Source organism: Pongo pygmaeus, chromosome 19 (genome assembly GCF_028885625.2).
Source record: "Pongo pygmaeus isolate AG05252 chromosome 19, NHGRI_mPonPyg2-v2.0_pri, whole genome shotgun sequence".
Taxonomy (NCBI): domain Eukaryota; kingdom Metazoa; phylum Chordata; class Mammalia; order Primates; family Hominidae; genus Pongo; species Pongo pygmaeus.
This window is the reverse complement of record NC_072392.2, coordinates 21,680,305-21,700,319: the sequence shown is the minus strand read 5'-3', so window position 1 is coordinate 21,700,319 and position 20,015 is coordinate 21,680,305. Positions and strand designations below refer to the sequence as shown.

The 20,015-nt window shown below is 41.2% G+C and overlaps 1 protein-coding gene across 1 annotated transcript; it reads left to right on the top strand.

Moving 5' to 3' along the window:
• The first annotated feature begins 467 nt into the window (after nucleotides 1-467).
• On the top strand, nucleotides 468-4,435 carry LOC129017521 (vigilin-like). The gene is given in 4 exon segments (XM_054458138.2): nucleotides 468-3,474; nucleotides 3,477-3,986; nucleotides 3,989-4,218; nucleotides 4,221-4,435. Coding segments are annotated over 4 exon segments (3,786 nt in total). The 5' UTR covers nucleotides 468-563; the 3' UTR covers nucleotides 4,356-4,435.
• The last annotated feature ends 15,580 nt before the right edge of the window (nucleotides 4,436-20,015 follow it).

Sequence of the window (20,015 nt, the reverse complement as noted above, 5' to 3'; positions counted from 1 at the left end):
AACAACTCTTTAGAAAAGAATCTAATAAGACCGGCAATAACAAATGCTGGTGAGGATGTGAAGAAAAGGAAACCCTTATACACGGTTGGTGGCAATGTAAATTAGAACAACCACTATGGAGAACAGTTCCTGAAAAAACTAAAAACTGAACTACCATATAATCCAGCAATCCCACTGCTGGGTATATACCTAAAAGAAATGAAATCAATATATCAAGGCGATATCTGCACTCCTATGTTTGCTGCAGCGATGTTTACAACAGCTAGGATTTGGAAGCAATCTAAGTGTCCATCAAAGGACAAATAGATAAAGACAATGTGGGGCCATATAGAGGCTGGGGGTTGGGGCGGGGAAGGTCAAGCATAGTCTCTTTTCCTTTGCCAAGATGGCGGCTTTTCCCTGTTTCACCACAGTTCCTACCTTATGAGCTCAGTTTTCTTACGCTAATAAGAGTGGAACAGCAAAAGCTGCCAGGCTGACAGAGGCGGCCTCGGGATGGACTTTCTGGCTACTGACTGTTTTGCTGTGGTTTTCCCAGATTGTGTGTAGGTGTGAGATCAACCATGAGTTCTGTTGCAGTTTTGACCCAAGAGAGTTTTGCTGAACACCAAAGTGCGTTGGTTCCGCAACAAATCGAAGTTGCCACTCTAAATTCAGAAGAGGAGAGCGACCCTCCAACCTATAAGGATGCCTTCCCTCCACTTCCTGAGAAAGCTGCTTGCCTGGAAAGTACCCAGGAACCCGCTGGAGCCTGGGGGAACAAGATCCAGCCCATCACGGCTTCTGTCATCACTCAGGTCCATGTACCCCTGGAGGAGAGAAAATATAAGGCTATGAACCAATTTGGAGAAGGTGAACAAGCAAAAATCTGTCTTGAGATCATGCAGAGAACCGGTGCTCACTTGGAGCTGTCTTTGGCCAAAGACCAAGGCCTCTCCATCATGGTGTCAGGAAAGCTGGATGCTGTCATGAAAGCTCGGAAGGACATTGTTGCGAGACTGCAGACTCAGGCCTCGGCAACTGTTGTCATTCCCAAAGAACACCATCGCTTTGTTATTGGCAAAAACGGAGAGAAACTGCAAGACTTGGAGCTAAAAACTGCAACCAAAATCCAGATCCCATGCCCAGATGACCCCAGCAATCAGATCAAGATCACTGGCACCAAAGAGAGCATCAAGAAAGCTCGCCATGAAGTCTTACTCATCTCTGCCAAGCAGGACAAACATGCTGTGGAGAGACTAGAAGTAGAAAAGGCATTCCACCCCTTCATCACTGGGCCATATAATAGACTGGTTGGTGAGATCATGCAAGAGACAGGCACATGCATCAACATCCCCCCACCCAGCATGAACCGGACAGAGATTGTCTTCACTGGAGAGAAGGAACAATTGGCTTAGGCTGTGGCTCGCATCAGGAAGATTTATGAGGAGAAGAAAAAGAAGACTACAACCATCGCAGTGGAAGTGAAGAAATCCCAACACAAGTATGTCATCGGGCCCAAGGGCAATTCATTGCAGGAGATCCTTGAGAGAACTGGAGTTTCCATTGAGATCCCACCCTCAGACAGCATCTCTGAGACTGTAATACTTGGAGGCAAACCTGAAAAGTTAGGTCAGGCGTTGACTGAAGTCTATGCCAAGGCCAATAGCTTCACCGTCTCCTCTGTCACCACCCCTTCTTGGCTTCACCGTTTCATCATTGGCAAGAAAGGGCAGAACCTGGCCAAAATCACTCAGCAGATGCCAAAGGTTCACATCGAGTTCACAGAGGGTGAAGACAAGATCACCCTGGAGGGCCCTATAGAGGATGTCAGTGTGGCCCAGGAACAGATAGAAGGCATGGTCAAAGATTTGATTAACTGGATGGACTATGTGGAGATCAACATCGACCACAATTTCCACAGGCACCTCATTGGGAAGAGTGGCGCCAACATAAACAGAATCAAAGGCCAGTACAAGATGTCCATGCGCACCCCTCCTGACAGTGAGAAGAGTAATCTGATCCACATTGAGGGGGACCCACAGGGTGTGCAGCAGGCCAACCGAGAGCTGATGGAGCTTGCATCTCACATGGAAAACGAGCATACCAAGGATCTAATCATTGAGCAAAGATTTCAGCACACAATCATTGGGCAGAAGGGTGAACGGATCCGTGAAATTCATGACAAATTCCCAGAGGTCATCATCAACTTTCCAGACCCAGCACAAAAAAGTGACATTGTCCAGCTCGGAGGACCCAAGAATGAAGTGGAAAAATGCACAAAATACATGCAGAAGATGGTGGCAGATCTGGTGGAAAATAGCTATTCAATTTCTGTTCCAATCTTCAAACAGTTTCACAAGAATATCATTGGGAAAGGAGGTGCAAACATTAAAAAGATTCGTGAAGAAAGCAACACCAAGATCGACCTTCCAGGAGAGAACAGCAATTCAGAGACCATTGTCATCACAGGTGAGTGAGCCAACTGCGAAGCTGCCCGTAGCAGGATTCTGTCTATTCAGAAAGACCTGGCCAACATAGCCGAGGTAGAGGTCTCCATCACTGCCAAGCTGCACAGCTCCCTCATTGGCACCAAGGGCCGTCTGATCCACTCCACCATGGATGAGTGCGGCAGGGTCCACATTCACTTTCCCATGGAAGGTTCAGGAAGCAACACCATTGTTATCGGGGGCCCTTCCTCGGATGTGGAGAAGGCTAAGAAGCAGCTCCTGCATCTGGCGGAGGAGAAGCAAACCAAGAGTTTCACTGTTGACATCCGCGCCAAGCCAGAATACCACAAATTCCTCATCAGCAAGGGTGGTGGCAAAATTCGCAAGGTGCGCAACAGCACTGGAGCACATGTCATCTTCCCTGCGGCTGAAGACAAGGACCAGGACCTAATCACCATCACTGGAAAGGAGGACATTGTCTGAGAGGCACAGAAAGAGCTGGAGGCCTTGATCCAAAACCTGGATAATGTGGTGGAAGACTCCATGCTGGTGGACCCCAAGCACCACTGCCACTTCGTCATCCGAAGAAGCCAGGTCTTGCGGGAGATTGCTGAAGAGTATGGTGGGGTGATGGTCAGCTTCCCACACTCTGGCACACAGAGCGACAAAGTCATCCTCAAGGGTGCCAAGGACTGTGTGGAGGCAGCCAAGAAACGCATTCAGGAGATCATTGAGGACCTGGAAGCTCAGGTGACATTAGAATGTGCTATACCCCTGAAATTCCATCGATCTGTCATGGGCCCCAAAGGTTCCAGAATCCAGCAGATTACTCAGGATTTCAATGTTCAAATTAAGTTCCCAGACAGAGAGGAAAACCCAGTTCACAGTAAAGAGCCAGTTGTCCAGGAAAATGGGGATGAAGCTGGGAAGGGGAGAGAGGCTAAAGATTCTGACCCTGGCTCTCCAAGGAGGTGTGACATTATCATCATCTCCTGCTGGAAAGAAAAGTGTGAGGCTGCCAAGGAAGCCCTGGAGGCATTGGTTCCTTCACCATGGAAGTAGAGGTGCCCTTTGACCTTCACCGTTACGTTACTGGGTGGAAGGGAAGTGGGATCTGCAAGATGATGGATGAGTTTGAGGTGAACGTACATGTCCCAGCACCTGAGCTACTGTCTGACATCATTGCCATAATGGGCCTCACTGCAAATTTGGACTGGGCCAAGGCTGGACTGCTGGAGCATGTGAAGGAGCTACAGGCTGAGCAGGAGGACTGGGCTTTAAGGAGTTTTAAGCTGAGTGTCACTGTAGACCCCAAATACCATCCCAAGATTATTGGGAGAAAGGGGGCAGTAATTACCCAAATCTGGCTGGAGCATGATGTGAACATCTAGTTTCCTGATAAGGACGATGGGAACCAGGACCAAATTACCATCACAGGGTACTAAAAGAACACAGAAGCTGCCAGAGATGCCATATTAAGAATTGTGGCTGAACTTGAGCAGAAGGTTTCTGAGGACGTCCTGCTGGACCACCGCGTTCATGCCTGCATCATCAGTGCTGTGGCAAAGCCATTCGCAAAATCATGGACGAATTCAAGGTGGGCATTCGCTTCCCACAGAGCGGAGCCCCAGACCCCAACTGCGTCACTGTGATGGGGCTCCCAGAGAATGTGGAGGAAGCCATCGACCACATCCTCAACTGGGAGAAGGAATACCTGGCTGACATGGTGGACAGTGAGGCGCTGCAGGTATACATGAAACCCCCGGCACACGAGGAGGCCAAGGCACCTCTTCCAGAGGCTTTGTGGTGCAGGATGCACCCTGGACCACCAGCAGCAGTGAGAAGGCTCCTGACATGAGCAGCTCTGAGGAATTTCCCAGCTTTGGGGCTCAGGTGGCTCCCAAGACCCTCCCCAAACGATATTGATCAAAAAGCAGAAACTTCTCTAGCCTGCTGACCTGAACCCAACCACACAATGGTTTGTCTCAATCTGACCCAGCAGCTGGACCCTCCGTAAATTGTTGATGCTCTGCCCCCTTCCCAAGGTCTCACAGGGAGCCTAGCGCCTAGGTTTTCTTCTAGGGTTTTCATGGTTTTAGGTCTATCATTTAAGTCTTTAATCCATCTTGAAATATACAATCATGTAATCTGCAAACAGGGACAATTTGACTTCCTCTTTTCCTAATTGAATACACTTTATTTCTTTCTCTTGCCTGATTGCCGTGGCCAGAACTTCCAACACTATGTTGAATAGGAGTAGTGAGAGAGGGCATCATTGTCTTGTGCTGGTTTTCAAAGGGAATGCTCCCAGTTTTTGCCCATTCAGTATGATCTTGGCTATGGGTTTGTCATAAATAGCTCTTATTATTTTGAGATATGTCCCATCAATACCTAGTTTATTGAGAGTTTTTAGCATGAAGGCCTGTTGAATTTTGTCGAAGGTCTTTTCTGCATCTATTTGAGATAATCATGTGGTTTCTGTCTTTGGTTCTGTTTATGTGATGGATTATGTTTATTGATTTGTGTATGTTGAACCAGCCTTGCATCCCAGGGATGAAGCCAACTTGATCATGGTGGATAAGCTTTTTGATGTGCTGCTGGATTTGGTTTACCAGTATTTTTTTGAGGATTTTTGCATCGATGTTTATCAGGGATATTGGTCTAAAATTCTCTTTTTTTGTTGTGTCTGTGCCTGGCTTGGGTATAAGGATGATGTTGGCCTCATAAAATGAGTTAGGGAAGATTCCCTCTTTTTCTGTTGATTGGAATAGTTTCAGAAGGAATGGTACCAACTCCTCTTTGTACCTCTGGTAGAATTCGGCTGTGAATCTGACTGGTCCTGGACTTTTTTTGGTGGGTAGCCTGTTAATTATTGCCTCAATTTCAGGGCCTGTTATTGTTCTATTAAGAGATTCAATTTCTTCCTGGTTTAGTCTTGGGAGGGTGTATGTGTCCAGGAATTTATCCATTTCTTCTAGATTTTCTAGTTTTTTTGCATAGAGGTGTTTATAGTATTCTCTGATGGTAGTTTGTATTTCTGTGGGATCGATGGTGATATCTCTGTATCATTTTTTATTGCATCTATTTGATTCTTCTCTCTTTTTTTTTCTTTACTAGTCTTGCTAGGGGTCTATCAATTTTGTTGATCTTTTCAAAAAACCAGCTCCTGGATTCATTGATTTTTTGAAGGGTTTTTTGTGTCTCTATCTCTTTCAGTTCTGCTTTGATCTTAGTTATTTCCTGCCTTCTTGACAGCTTTTGAATTTGTTTGTTCTTGCTTCTCTAGTTCTTTTAATTGTGATGTTAAAGTGTGGATTTTAGATCTTTCCTGCTTTCTCTTGCGGGCATTTAGTGCTATAAATTTCCCTCTACACCCTGCTTTAAATGCGTCCCAGAGATTCTGGTACATTGTGTCTTTGTTCTCATTGTTTTCAAAGTACATCTTTATTTCTGCCTTCATTTTGTTATTTACCCAGCAGTTACTCAGGAGCATGTTGTTCAGTTTCCATGTAGTTGTGCGGTTTTGAGTGAGTTTCTTAATCCTGAGTTCTAATTTGATTGCACTTTGGTCACAGAGACTGTTTGTTGTGATTTCTGTTCTTTTACATTTGCTGAGGAGTGCTTTACTTCCAATTATGTGGTCAATTTTAGAATAAGTGTGATGTGGTCCTCAGAAGAATGTATATTCTGTAGATTTGGGGTGGAGAGTTCTGTAGATGTGTATTAGGTCTGCTTGGTGCAGAGCTGAGTTCAGGTCCTGGATATCCTTGTTAACCTTCTGTCTCATTGATCTGTCTAATATTGACAGTGGGATGTTAAAGTCTCCCATTATTATTGTGTGGGAATCTAAGTCTTTTTGTAGGTCTCTAAGGACTTGCTTTATGAATTTGGATGCTCCTGTATTGGGTGCATACATATTTAGGATAATTAGCTCTTCTTGTTGAATTGATCCCTTCAGCATTATGTAATAGCCTTCTTTGTCTCTTTTGCTCTTTGTTGGTTTAAAGGCTGTTTTATCAGAGACTAGGATTGCAACTCCGGCTTTTTTTTTTTTTTGCTTTCCATTTGCTTGGCAGATCTTCCTCCATCCCTTCGAGTGTATGTGCATCTTTGCACACGAGATGGGTCTCCTGAATACAGCACACTGACGGGTCTTGACTCTATGCAATTTACCAGTCTGTGTCTTTTAATTGGGGCATTTAGCCCATTTACATTTAAGGTTAACATTGTCATGTGTGAATTTGATCCTGTCATTATAATATTTACTGGTTATTTTGCCCGTTAATTGATGGAGTTTCTTCCTAGCATCGATGGTCTTTACAATTTGGCATTTTTTTTTAGTGGCTGGTACCAGTTGTTTCTTTCCATGTTTAGTGCTTCCTTCAGGACCTCTTGTAAGGCAGGCTTGGTGGTGACAAAATCTCTTAGCATTTGCTTGTCTGTAAAGGATTTTATTTCTCCTTCACTTATGAAGCTTAGTTTGGCTGGATATGGAATTCTGGGTTGAAAATTCTTTTCTTTAAGAATGTTGAATATTGGCCCCCACTGTCTTCTGGCTTGTAGAGATCCACTGTTAGTCTGATGGGTTTCCCTTTGTAGGTAACTCGACCGTTCTCTCTGGCTGCCCTTAACACTTTTTCCTTCATTTCAACCTTGGTGAATCTGATAATTATGTGTCTTGGGGTTGCTCTTTTCAAAGAGTATCTTTGTGGTGTTCCCTGTGTTTCCTGAATTTGAATGTTGGCTTGCCTTGGGTAGGTGGGGGAAGTTCTCCTGGATAATATCCTGAAGAGTGTTTTCCAACGTGGTTCCATTCTCCCCATCACTTTCAGGTACACCCATCTAATGTAGATTTGGTCTTTTCACATAGTCCCATATTTCTTGGAGGCTTTGTTCATTTCTTGTTACTCTTTTGTCTCTAACCTTGTCTTCTTGCCTTATTTCATTAATTTGATCTTCAATCACTGACATCCCTTCTTCCACTTGATTGAATCAGCTATTGAAGTTTGTGCATGCATTGCAAAGTTCTCGTTACATGGTTTTCAGCTCCATCAGGCCATTTAAGGTCTTCTTTACATTGTTTATTCTAGTTAGCCATTCGTCTAATCTTTTTTCGAGGTTTTTAGCTTCCTTGAGATGGGTTCGAACATCCTCCTTTAGCTTGGAGAATTTTGTTATTACCAACCTTCTGAAGCCTACTTCTGTCAACTTGTTAAAGTCATTCTCCATCCAACTTTGTTCCATTGCTGGCAGGGAACTGCAATCCTTTGGAGAAGAGGCACTCTGATTTTTAGAATTTTAGCTTTTCTGCTCTGGTTTCTCCCTATCTTTGTAGTTTTATCTACCTTCAGTCTGTGATGTTGGTGACCTACAGATGGGGTTTTGGTGTAAATGACCTTTTTGTTGATGTTGATGCTATTCCTTTCTGTTTGTTAGTTTTCCTTCTAACAGTCAGGTCCCTCAGCTGTAGGTCTGTTGGAGTTTGCTGGAGTTCCACTCCAGACCCTGCTTGCCTGGGTATCACCAGCAGAGGCTGCAGAACAGCAAATATTGCAGAAGAGCAAATAGTGCTGCCTGATCCTTCCTCTGGAAGGTTCGTCCCAGAGGGGCAGCTGCCTATATGAGGTTTCTGTCAGTCCCTACTGGGAGGTGTCTCCCAGTTAGGCTATACAGGGGTCAGGGACCCAGTTGAGGAGGCAGTCTGTCGTTCTCAGAGCTCCAACGCCATGCTGGGAGAACAACTGCTCTCTTTATGTCTGCAGAAGTTGTCTGCTGCCTTTTGTTCAGCTATGCCCTGCCCCCAGAGGTGGAGTCTAGAGGCAGTAGGCCTTGTTGAGCTGCAGTGGGCTCCACCCAGTTTGACCTTCCCAGCCACTTTGTTTACCTACTCAAGCCTCAGCAATAGCGGATGCCCCTCCCCTAGCCAGGCTGCCACCTGGCAGATCAATCTCAGACTGCTGCACTAGCAGTGAGCACAGCTCCATGGGAGTGGGACTTGCAGAGCCAGGCATGGGAGAGAATCATCTTGTCTGCTGGTTGCTAAGATCTTGGGAAAAGCCCAGTATTTGGGTGGGAGTGACCCATTTTTCCAGGTAGTCTGTCACGGCTTCCCTTGGGAAGGGAAAGGGAAATCCCCCAACCCCTTGAGCTTCCCAGGTGAGGTGACACCCCGCCCTGCTTCAGCTCACCCTCCATGGGTTGCACCCACTGTCCAACCAGTCCCAGTGAGATGCACCAGGTACCTCAGTTGGAAATGCAGAAATCACCCATCTTCTGCATCAATCACGCTGGGAGCTGCAGACTGGAGCTGTTCCTATTTGGCCATCTTTTGGGAAGTTTAAGAGAAGTTTGACTGCATCTTGTGTATAATCTTGTACTTCTCTTTTCCCACCAACTTAACATGCTGCATGCATTTTTTAAACAATGTTTTAGGTGGACTGTGGCCATTTCTCCCCTCTCTCGAGTCTTATTTGATTGTTCTTCCAGAAACAATTTTAAAATTTGCAGAGTTACATCTGGAACAAGGAGTTTGGTTAGAGGAATTTAAACCTGTAGATCATGAAAGGGCTTATTCTGAATTGTCATAGCTGACATTGAGTCTGTGCCTAATGATGTAAGTGACGTGGACATTGTAATGTCTTTGAAGTTTTTATTCATAAACTGGCTAAGGAAGTGATGTATTCATTGGTTGATATCTGAAAAGAAGAATGAATAAAAGCCATGTAACAATCTTACAGAAAATTAAATTCATCTTGGAATTCCTTGTGAAAATAAATTCAATGAGGTAGAACTTGGGGAAAGATTTCCTGTAATTTATTGAAATCAAATTTGACTACAGCTTGTTGAGAATTACTGAAAATCAAGCACGTTTCAAGACTCTCATAGATTTGGGGGTATTTGAAGAGTAAATACTCCTCTTGTGGCTAAAATATTTTGAAGATGGTCTTTATTCAGCAGTAACCCAAGATTCAAGGCTCCCCAGTTAACTGATGATCCAGTAAGACCACAGTTCCTGTGATAGTGGCAGAAGGTGTCCAGCAAGGAGTTAGCAGCAGCTTGGTTGGCTTGTGTTATACTCCCAATGAAGGCAGAAACCAATCACTAGCACATAAAATAATTAATTCCGGCCTTCTTGTCACAAAGTAAAATTTTATTTCACCAGCTACCTTGGGGCTTAACAATTTCTCCAACCGAGAGATGTTGAGAGCTTAATGGGGGCCCATCGAGCAAGAGTATGATATTAAGAATTAAACTGGTTTTACTCTTTGAAAAGGTATTTCCTGTTCAAAGTAATGTCTTTTCCACCTCAGAATGAAAAATATTACATTGTATCCTGATAATTCAGCATTCTCCATTCTGATTCTTTCAGCAACTGCATTTCTTTCAACTGCTCAGAAGGTGGATTTCTCAGTGAAATAATCACAACAAAACCATCTCCTTACTATACAATAAATGTCACCATTTTAAATCCAAGGCCAGAGAGCCTCCTGATGCAGCACACATTATTTTTGCCTTGAAGGGTTTCCTCTTTGCTCTACACATAGGTATTTGTGGAAGCAGACTTTCTGGAACATCGACTTTGAACACAGCAATAGGGATGGCCACATATATGAAATATCATAAAAGAACAGGGTTCACCAGCACATTCTTTTGAAAAAGAGAGCAAATTATTTTTCAAACTCCTTGATTTTAGCCATTGACAAATCTACAGGACACAATCAGGCAGAATTTCTGCAAACCCTGGCTAAGATTTAGAATGTGGACATGAATGTGACTGTGAGAACTATGCAATAATTACTATAAAAATTCAGGTTGGGGTTGGCCACATATGATGACAACATCTCAGAGACAAAGAGGGTCAAAGAGTGTTTCTTTGACGAGTTTCTCCAAAGGTGGCAGTAAAATGATGCCTGGTAGTGTTCTACTTTTGTCATATGCCCAGGGAGGGTGAGAGAATCATGGCACCCCCAGACCACTTCCTTAGTAGGCAAGGTTAGCACTTCACCTAGAATGAATCCTCCTTGCTGGGGGGAAAAATATAGCAGGCAAGGAGAGATGTTTGTCATTTGGTGATACCTGTGAGTGAAAATGTCTCAAGCTCTTTGAAGTATGATGCATAAGGTCCATTTCTAAATACTAGAAACATCTTGCTGTGAAAGCACATGATGTCAGGAGTTAAGAACTCTGATGATGCCACACAGGAAATCATGTGGCAATGTGATCACTGATCTTCTTAAATGACCTTGCAGATGGCTATTACTGTACTGCTGAAGTCCAGTGCCAGTGATTTATGTTTCCCTATTGTGTTATCAGTCCAGTACAAAGTATTGCCACACTTACAGCTAAAGGTGCCAACAGGAAAATTATCTTCTGGGTGGATGCATATTTTTTCAGTCTCAACTTCCAAAAATTGGTCATCAAGCAGTGTGAGTTTCTGTCTTTCTATCTCAGCTTTCACCTCTAGTTCATTGTAGAGATCTGAGGTGTATCAGGTGAATACCTCAGAGTTCTGGTTGCCTTTGTGAAGTTCATGATCATAAACCATTTTAATAAGAAAGTATGCCTAATTTTAGAAATCAATATTGTCCCCTGATCTATATAGAGTTCTGGGTAATTCTTGTCTTTACATTTAATAATAGCTTCTGCTAAGCTTGCAATGCCCTGTGGGCTTGTGTCACTAATATGTGTCATCTGAAATGTGACACATGGCACTCCCATCAAAGACGTTCTTGTCATGCCTGAGAGAACAAGTCCCGGATCAATGTAATTCACATTTCTTATTGTTCTGTAAGTCAACACTGTCACAGAATAATCGGCAATTTTGGACTTGGGATCTCTTCACTTAGTTTTTTTAATTCCCCACATGAATAAAACATGATGGAAGTCCTTGGTTTCAGTTTTCATCATAACACCTACTGTCATCTCAGAATCTTGACTTCTTGTTTCTGATTCCTGAAACCCAATATACTTGGAGTCATAAGGTAAATACTTATTAAGCTGTTCAGCTAGTTCAAATGCGTCAGCAAGAACTAGTAATAAAGGCACTTCACCAGGGTTCTCAAGCACTTGAATCATATTTGCTTCCACATGTTTTCTAGAAGCAAGTTATCATTAGATTGTGTTTACTATAGGTGAACACAATCTCTTTTAGTCTTCATTAAATGGTACCATATTGTAAAGAGCCCACGTGTCAAAGTAGTTTTCTGTAGATTTTGTGACTTTCATGTATATATGCATTTATCTTGAATAACCTGTTGTGAACTGTTTTCAAAGCTTCATAAAAGCATGGCCGGTTAAGATTGTGGCCAAATTCTAGTAGGGAGTTTGCCAAATCAAAAAGTCTCATACCCTTTATTTGGTTGTAAAGAGGAGGACATTAAACTTCTTCACCTATAATTTCCCTGATATTTCTTTGGAAGGCTCTCTTAGGGGTTGTTTCAACAAACAAAGCATTTTTTCTTTCACTGGTTGCAGTTGTGATAGAATAGATTAAAGCAACTGGCTCTCAAATGTTCCCGGACCAATATTTGCCAGTAGTAAAACCTTCTTCAGGAGCAGTTTTTCCTGTCACTGTTGAAATCAGTTGCATTTCGGGCTCCCTCCTCACCAGATTCCCAATGCTCTCTTCAACGTCTTTGAACACTGGATCCATCATATAGCTCATATAGCTGTGATAAGCAGCTGGAGCTGATGGGATGTACAGAAATTTGTTTTGTTTTCTCAAACTCCTGAGCCAGCTGTTCATGACACTTGGCTATAGCTTCTTCCTCTCCTGATGAAGTACAGAACAAAGACTGTTAAAGGCTGCACTGCACACCTTTTCAAAGGACCCTACAGCCCTCAGGATTTCTGTTCTGGGAATCTCGAAATGCTCTAAAGAATAAAGTCTATTTTGTAAAAATTTAAATAATTCCCTCCAGTAAACTGCCTTTTACAGTAAAAAGTGGTCTCTTGTGGTTCTCACATATTTTTCACTATGTTTAGCACAATATCATAAACCTTAAATAACACCATGGAAATCACTTGAAGTGCCATGAGTGATACTGAAGGACTCCCAAGAAGTAAAGTTATGACATTACAAAGAAAAGTTGAATTGCTTGCTATGCACCACAGACTGAGGTGTACAGCTGTAGCTGCCCACCATTTCAGTCAGATGATTCTTCATCTCGGAAACAGATGACGTAAACTTATGGTATCAATAAGTATAGCATGGAACTATAAATATATGTCCTCTTCTTTATGATTTTATTAAAAGTTTATTTTATCTAGGTTACTTTTGTTAACTTTTATTTTAGGTTCAGGAGTACATGTGCAGGTTTGCTATATAGGTAAATTGTGTGTCATGGGAGTTTGGTGTACAAATTACTTTCTGTCACCCAGGTAATAAGCATAGTACCCAATAGGTAGTTTTTCAGTCCTCACCCTCCTCCTACCCTCCACCTCAAGTAGACCATGGTGTTTGCTGTTCCCTTCTTTGTGTCCATATATAAGCAATGTTTAGCTCCCACTTATAAGTGAGAACATGTAGTATTTGATTTTCTGTTCTTGTGTTAGTTTGCTTAGGATAATGGCCTCCAGTTGCATCCATGTTGATGCAAAGGACACGATCTCAATCTTTTTAATGTCTGTGTAGTATTCCATGGTGTATATATACCACATTTTCCTTATCCAGTCTACCAACCACGGGCATTTAGGTTGATCTAATGTCTTTGCCATTGTGAATAGTGCTGTGTGAACATATGCATGCACGTGTCTTTATGGTAGAATGATTAACATTCCTTTGGGTATGTATATGCCCAATAATGGGACTGTTAGGTCAAATGGCAATTCTGTTTTAAGTTCTTCGAGTAATCACCAAACTGCTTCCCACAATAACTGAACAAATTTAAATTCCCACCAGAAGTGCATAAGCATCCCCTTTTCTCCACAACCTTGCCAGCATCTGCTATTTTTTGACCTTTTAATAATAATCATTCTGACTGTTGTGAGATGGTGTCTCACTGTGGTTTTGATTTGCATTTCTCTAATGATTAATGAGTTTGAGCATTTTTTTTTCATAGCCTTGTTGGCCACATGTTATGTCTTTTGAAAAGTATCTGTTCATGTCCTTTGCCCACTTTTTAATGGGGATTTTTTTTTCTTGTAAATTTGTTTAAGTTCCTTGCAGATGCTGGATATTAGACCTTTGTCAGATGGGTAGATTGCAAATATTTTCTCCCTTTCTGTGAGCTGTTTACACTGTTGATAGTTTCTTTTGCTGTAAAGAAGCTCTTTAGTTTAATTAGGTCCCATTTGCCAATTTTTGATTTTCTTGCAATTACTTTTGGCATCTTTGTCATGAAGATCATTTCCAGGTCCTATGTCCACAATGGTATTTCCTAGGTTATCTTCCAGGGTTTTAATAGGTTTTCATTTTAGATTTAAGTTTTTAATCCATCTTGAGTTAGTTTTTGTAGCTGGTGTAAGGAAGGGGTCCAGTTTCAATCTGCATATGACTAGCCAGTTATCCCAGCACCACTTATTGAATAGAAAGTCCTTTCCCCATTGCTTTTTTAAAGTGGAGTTTGTTGAAGATTGGATGGTTGTAGGTATGCTGCATTATTTCTGAGCTCTCTATTCTGTTCCATTGGTTTATGTGTCTGCTGTTGTACCAGTACCATGCTATTTCTGTTACTGCAGGTTTGTAGTATAGTTTGAAGTCAGCTAGAAACTACCTATGACATTCTTCACAGAATTAGGATAAACTATTTTAAAATTTATATCGAACCCAAAAAGAGCTGGAATAGCTAAGGCAATTCGAGCTCAGTTTTATAAGAATATAGTATATTATACATAGAATATACAGCATATGTATTAATCAACTTTGTTATGGGTAAGGTTTCTGGTCAACAGCAGGTTGTTAGGTCAGTCAGCATTTACATTTTGGGGAAGTCAAAATTTAGGCAAATTTTCAGCTGTGTGGGGTTCAGCCCCTCTAACTTCCACATTGTTCAAGGGTCAAGAGTACTGAAAGAGGAAAAAAAACTAAAATGAGCCATGTATGATTCAACTGGAATTAGAATCACCAGGAAAAACTCATGGTTTTCAGTATATTCTAATATAGAAATACGGATGAATGTAAGCGTATATGTTTGTATATTTATTCATCCAGCTGTATTTTTCTGCTCTGTTTGCTGAGGAAGCCTATGAGCAATGACAACTCCAATAGCCATACATGTCTACCACAATTAATGCCCAGATCTTGGTTCTAATTACTGTCCCCTAAAGAAAGTCAGGCCTTCTGGAAAAAAATGAAAATGACTGATTCAAGGGCTAGGGTAGGGAATATACAAGATAAGGTTGAAAGAGCTTATGCCAGAAAGTAAGGAAGTGTTCGAAGAACAATAGACAGGTCAAAAAGACATGAATTCAGCTTGAAATGGCTACCACTGGTCAAAGCTGAGGGAACCTGAACAATGAAACAATAAATTTTCCTTTCTCCCCTATTTGTTGGGTTGGTTTTGTTTTGTTTTACTTATCCATGTAGAAGGAATAAAAGATTAAGACAATCATGATTTGGCAACCACCATAATAATAATTGACCCAACCAAGAATCATCAATGAAATGCTAAATCTAGTGGGTGAGATGTTAAGGAGTAATCAGATACTTACAGAGCCTCAAACTATGTCCACATAAGACACTGGTGAAATACAAAGGGTAGATAGTCACTTTATCACGGACATACCTGGCAGTTTCTCAACCAAACAAAGTCAACACTGGCCAGTAATGGAGCCAAGTAACAGCATATGCCTCCAGATGTGCTGCATTGGGAAGGACTCAGCCTCACTTGTGTGACCTTCCTGCCTGAATGGCATAACCTGAACTGAATCATGAAGAAACATCCTATGAACCCAAACTGAGAGAAAATCTACAAAAAACTGACCCATACTCTTCAAACACATAAATGTCATGAAAATCAAGGAAAGACTCAGGAATCATCCCAGACTAAAAGAGACTAAAAAGACAAGATAACTTGACACAGATCAACCCCCTCCAGAGGTCAACAACCTCAAAGATCGAAGGTAGATAGGTCCACAGAGATGAGAAAGAATCAACATAAAAACGCTGAAAACTCTCAACATCATGAATTACAAAACTCAACATCATGGATTATAAAATCCTCCGTCTTAAATTATTTGGCTATAAAGAATATTATTGAAACAACTGGAAAAAGTAAAATAAGGTTTATGGATGAGATATTAATAGTAAATCATTTTTAATATCCTGATTTTGATAGCTATACTATAATTATGTAAGATAATACCTTAATTTTAGGAGATACACACAAAATTATTTAGAAATAAAGAGGCATCATTCTGGCAACTTATAAACCATTCAGAAAAAGTCTATATTATGTACCTGCATTTCTATTTATCTAGAAAGAGAAGAGGAGGGAGAAAGGATAAAACAAATAAAGTGAAATGTGCACATTTGGGGAATAGTATCCAAGAAAGTTTTGTAATTTTCTTACTATTTTTCTATAGAAGAGGGAGAAAGGATAAAGCAAATACAGTAAAATGTTCACATTTGGGGAATAGTATCCAAGAAAGTTTTGTAATTTTTTACTATTTTTCTATAGAAGAGGGAGAAGGGATAAAGCAAATACAGTAAAATGTTCACGTCTGGGGACTAGTATCCAAGAAAGTTTTGTAGTTTTCTTACTATTTTTCTATAAGTCTAAAATTGTCAAAATAAAACAATTCTAAAAGGAAAAAAATTGTAAAAAAAATTGACAAATTATAACCTATTAAATGAAATAAACCACAAGTTTATATTGAATCAAGTATATGAATAAATTGAGTTTGATGAAGAACAGAGATATTTACATAGTCTCAAATTATCTCCCCATGAAATATTAATACTAATTAATTACAAGGTGAAAAAGTAACACTACAGAGGAGAAAGCTAGCAGACACCACTGTTAGTGATCAATGCCAACATCACCAGTAAGAGGGCAACTCAAAATTGTAGGTCACTCATGTCCTATGGGGCTAACAGAGCTCTAATTTCTCCCTGGGATCGAGTGCCTGATGGGTGGGGCAGGCTGCCACCTAGGCCTTTCAGGCTTCTCAGTCAGTTCAGCCTGTGGGCCCTTGGTAGCCCAAACTGAACGAGAGCTGAAGGGATCCCCAACACAGCACAGCTGGTCTACCAAAAAGTAGCCAGAATCATTCTTTAAGCAGGTCCCTTTTATCCCATTCCCCCTGACTGGGTGAGACCTCCCAACTGGGATCTCCAGCCACCTCCTACAGGCACGTTTGAGCTAGCAATAGGTCAGTACCCCGCTGGGCTGGAGCTTCCAGAGGAAGTGGCAGGCAGCCATCTTTGCTGTTTCACAGATTTCACCAGTGATACTTCCAGCTACGGGAAAAACTGAGGCAACTAGGGTATACAGCGAACCCCCAGCAAACTGCAGCAGCCCTGCAGAAGAGTGGCCAGACTGTTAAAAGAAAAACAAACAGGAAACAACAACAATAACAATTTAAAAAGCCACAAAAACCCCATCCTCCAGGTCAAAGGTTAAGATAGACCCACAGAGATGAGAAATAACCCCAAAACCCTGAAGACTCAAAAAGCCAGAGTGCCCCTGCAACACCTCTCCAGCAAGGGCTCAGAACTGGGTTGAGACTGAGATGGCTGAAATGGCAGAAGAACACTTCAGAATGTGGATAACAATGGATTTCAATGACCTAAAGGAGCATCTTGTAACCCAATGCAAAGAAGCTAAGAATCATGATAATACAGGAGCGGACAGCCAAAATAGCCAGTCTAGAGAAAAACATAACTTACCTGTTAGAGTGAAAAACACACTACAAGAACTTCACAATGAAATCACAATTATTAACAGCAGAATAGGCCAAGCAAAGAAAAGAATCTCAGAGCTTGAAGATGATCTTTCTGAAATAAGACAGGCAGACAAGAATAGAGATAAAAGAATGAAAAGGAAGGAAACCATCAAAAAATATGGGATTACATAGAGACCAAATCTATGATGGATTGGGGTACCTGAAATAGACAGGGAGAATGGAACCAAGTTGGAAAACATACTTCAGCATATCATCCAAGAGAACTAACTTCCCCAACCTAGCAAGACAAGCCAATGTTCAAATTCAAGAAATCCAGAGGACCCCAGTAAGATACTCCACAAGGAGATCATCCTGGAGACACATAATCATCAGATTCTCCAAAGCCTAAATGAAAGAAAAAATGTTAAGGGCAGTCAGACAGAAAGGCCAGGTCACCTACAAAGGGAACCCCATCAGATGAACAGCAGACCTCTCAGTGGAAACCCTGCAAGTCAGAAGATACTGGGAACCAATATTCAACATTCTTAAAGAAAAGAATTTCCAACCCAGAATTTCACATCTGGCCAAACTAAGCTTCATAAGCAAAGGATAAATAAGATCCTTTTCAGACAAGCAAATGCTGAGGGAATTCATTACTACCAGACCTGTCTTGCAAGAGCTCCTGCAGGAAGCAGTAAATATCAAAAGGAAAAACCATTACCAGGCATCAGAAAAACACACTAAAGAACAAAGAACAGTGATACTATGAAGCAACCACATAAACAAGTCTGCAAAATAACCAGCTAACATCATGATGACAAGATCAAATCCACATATAATACTACTAACCTTAAATGTAAATGAGTTAAAGGCTCCAATGGAAAGAAACAGAAAGGCAAACTAGATAAAGAACCAAGACCCATCAGTATGCTGTATTCAAGAGACCCATCTTAAACAAAAAGAAACACATAGGCTAAAAATAAAGGGATGGAGGAAAATTTACCAAGCAAACAGAAAGCAGAAAACAAACAGAGCTTGCACTCCTAGTTTCTAACAAAACAGACTTTAAACTAACAAAGATCAAAAAAGACAATGAAGAGCATGATCTATTGGTAAACGGTTTAATTCAACCAGAAGAGCTAAGTATCCTAAATATATATGCACCCAATACAAGAGCACCCAGGTTCATAAAAGCAAGTTATTGGAGACCTTCAAAGAGACTTAGACTCCCACACAATAATAGTGGGAGACTTTAACACCAAAATGAAAATATTAGACACATCATGGAGACAGAAAATTAACAAAGATATTCAGGACCTGAACCTGACTGTGGATCAAGTGGACATGATAGATATCTACAGAACTCTCCAACAAAAAACAAGAGAATATACATTCTTCTCATAACCACATGACTCTTACTCTAAAACTAATCATAAATTCAGAAGAAAAACACTCCTCAGCAAATGGAAAATAACTGAAATCATAACAAAGAGTCCCTCAGACCACAGGGCAATCAAATTAGAACTCAAGATTAAGAAATTCACTCAAAACCACACAACTATATGGAAACTGAATGACCTGCTCCTGAATGACTTTGGGGTAAATAATAAAACTATGGCAGAAGTCAAGAAGTGCTTTAAAACTAATTAGAACAAAGAGACAACATACCAGAATCTCTAGGACTCAGCTGAAACAGTGTTAAGAGGAAAATCTAAAGCACCAAATGCCCACATCAAAAAGATAGAAAGATCTCAAGTTAACAGCATAATATCACAACTAAAAGGACTAGAGAACCAAGAGCAAACAAACTTCCAAGCTAGCAGAAGATAAGACATAACCAAGATCAGAGCTGAACTGAAATAGAGACACAAAAAAACCTTAAAAAAAAATCAATGAATTCAGGAGGTGTTTTTTTTTTTTATTTACTTTTTATTTCAATAGGTTTTTAAGGAACAGGTGGTATTTGGTTCCATAAATAAGTTCTTTAGTGGTGATTTTTGAGATTTTGGTGCACCCATCACCCGAGCAGTGTACACTGTACCCAATGTGTAGTCTTTTATTTCTCATCCCCTTCCCACACTTTCCCCCAAGTCTCCAAAGTCCATTGTATCATACTTATGCCTTTACATTCTCATAGCTTAGTTCCCACATATAAGAGAGAACATACAATGTTTGGTTTTCCATTCCTGAGTTACTTCACTTAGAACAATGGTCTCCAATTCCATCCAGGTTGCCGCAATTAGAAGAATGGTCTCCAATTCCATCCAGGTTGCCGCAATTAGAAGAATGGTCTCCAATTCCATCCAGGTTGCCGCAATTAGAAGAATGGTCTCCAATTCCATCCAGGTTGCCGCAATTAGAAGAATGGTCTCCAATTCCATCCATGTTGCTGCGATTAGAAGAATGGTCTCCAATTCCATCCAGGTTGCTGCAATGAGAAGAATGGTCTCCAATTCCATCCAGGTTGCCGCAATTAGAAGAATGGTCTCCAATTCCATCCAGGTTGCCGCAATTAGAAGAATGGTCTCCAATTCCATCCAGGTTGCCGCAATTAGAAGAATGGTCTCCAATTCCATCCAGGTTGCCGCAATTAGAAGAATGGTCTCCAATTCCATCCATGTTGCTGCGATTAGAAGAATGGTCTCCAATTCCATCCAGGTTGCTGCAATGAGAAGAATGGTCTCCAATTCCATCCAGGTTGCTGCAATGAGAAGAATGGTCTCCAATTCCATCCAGGTTGCTACGATTAGAAGAATGGTC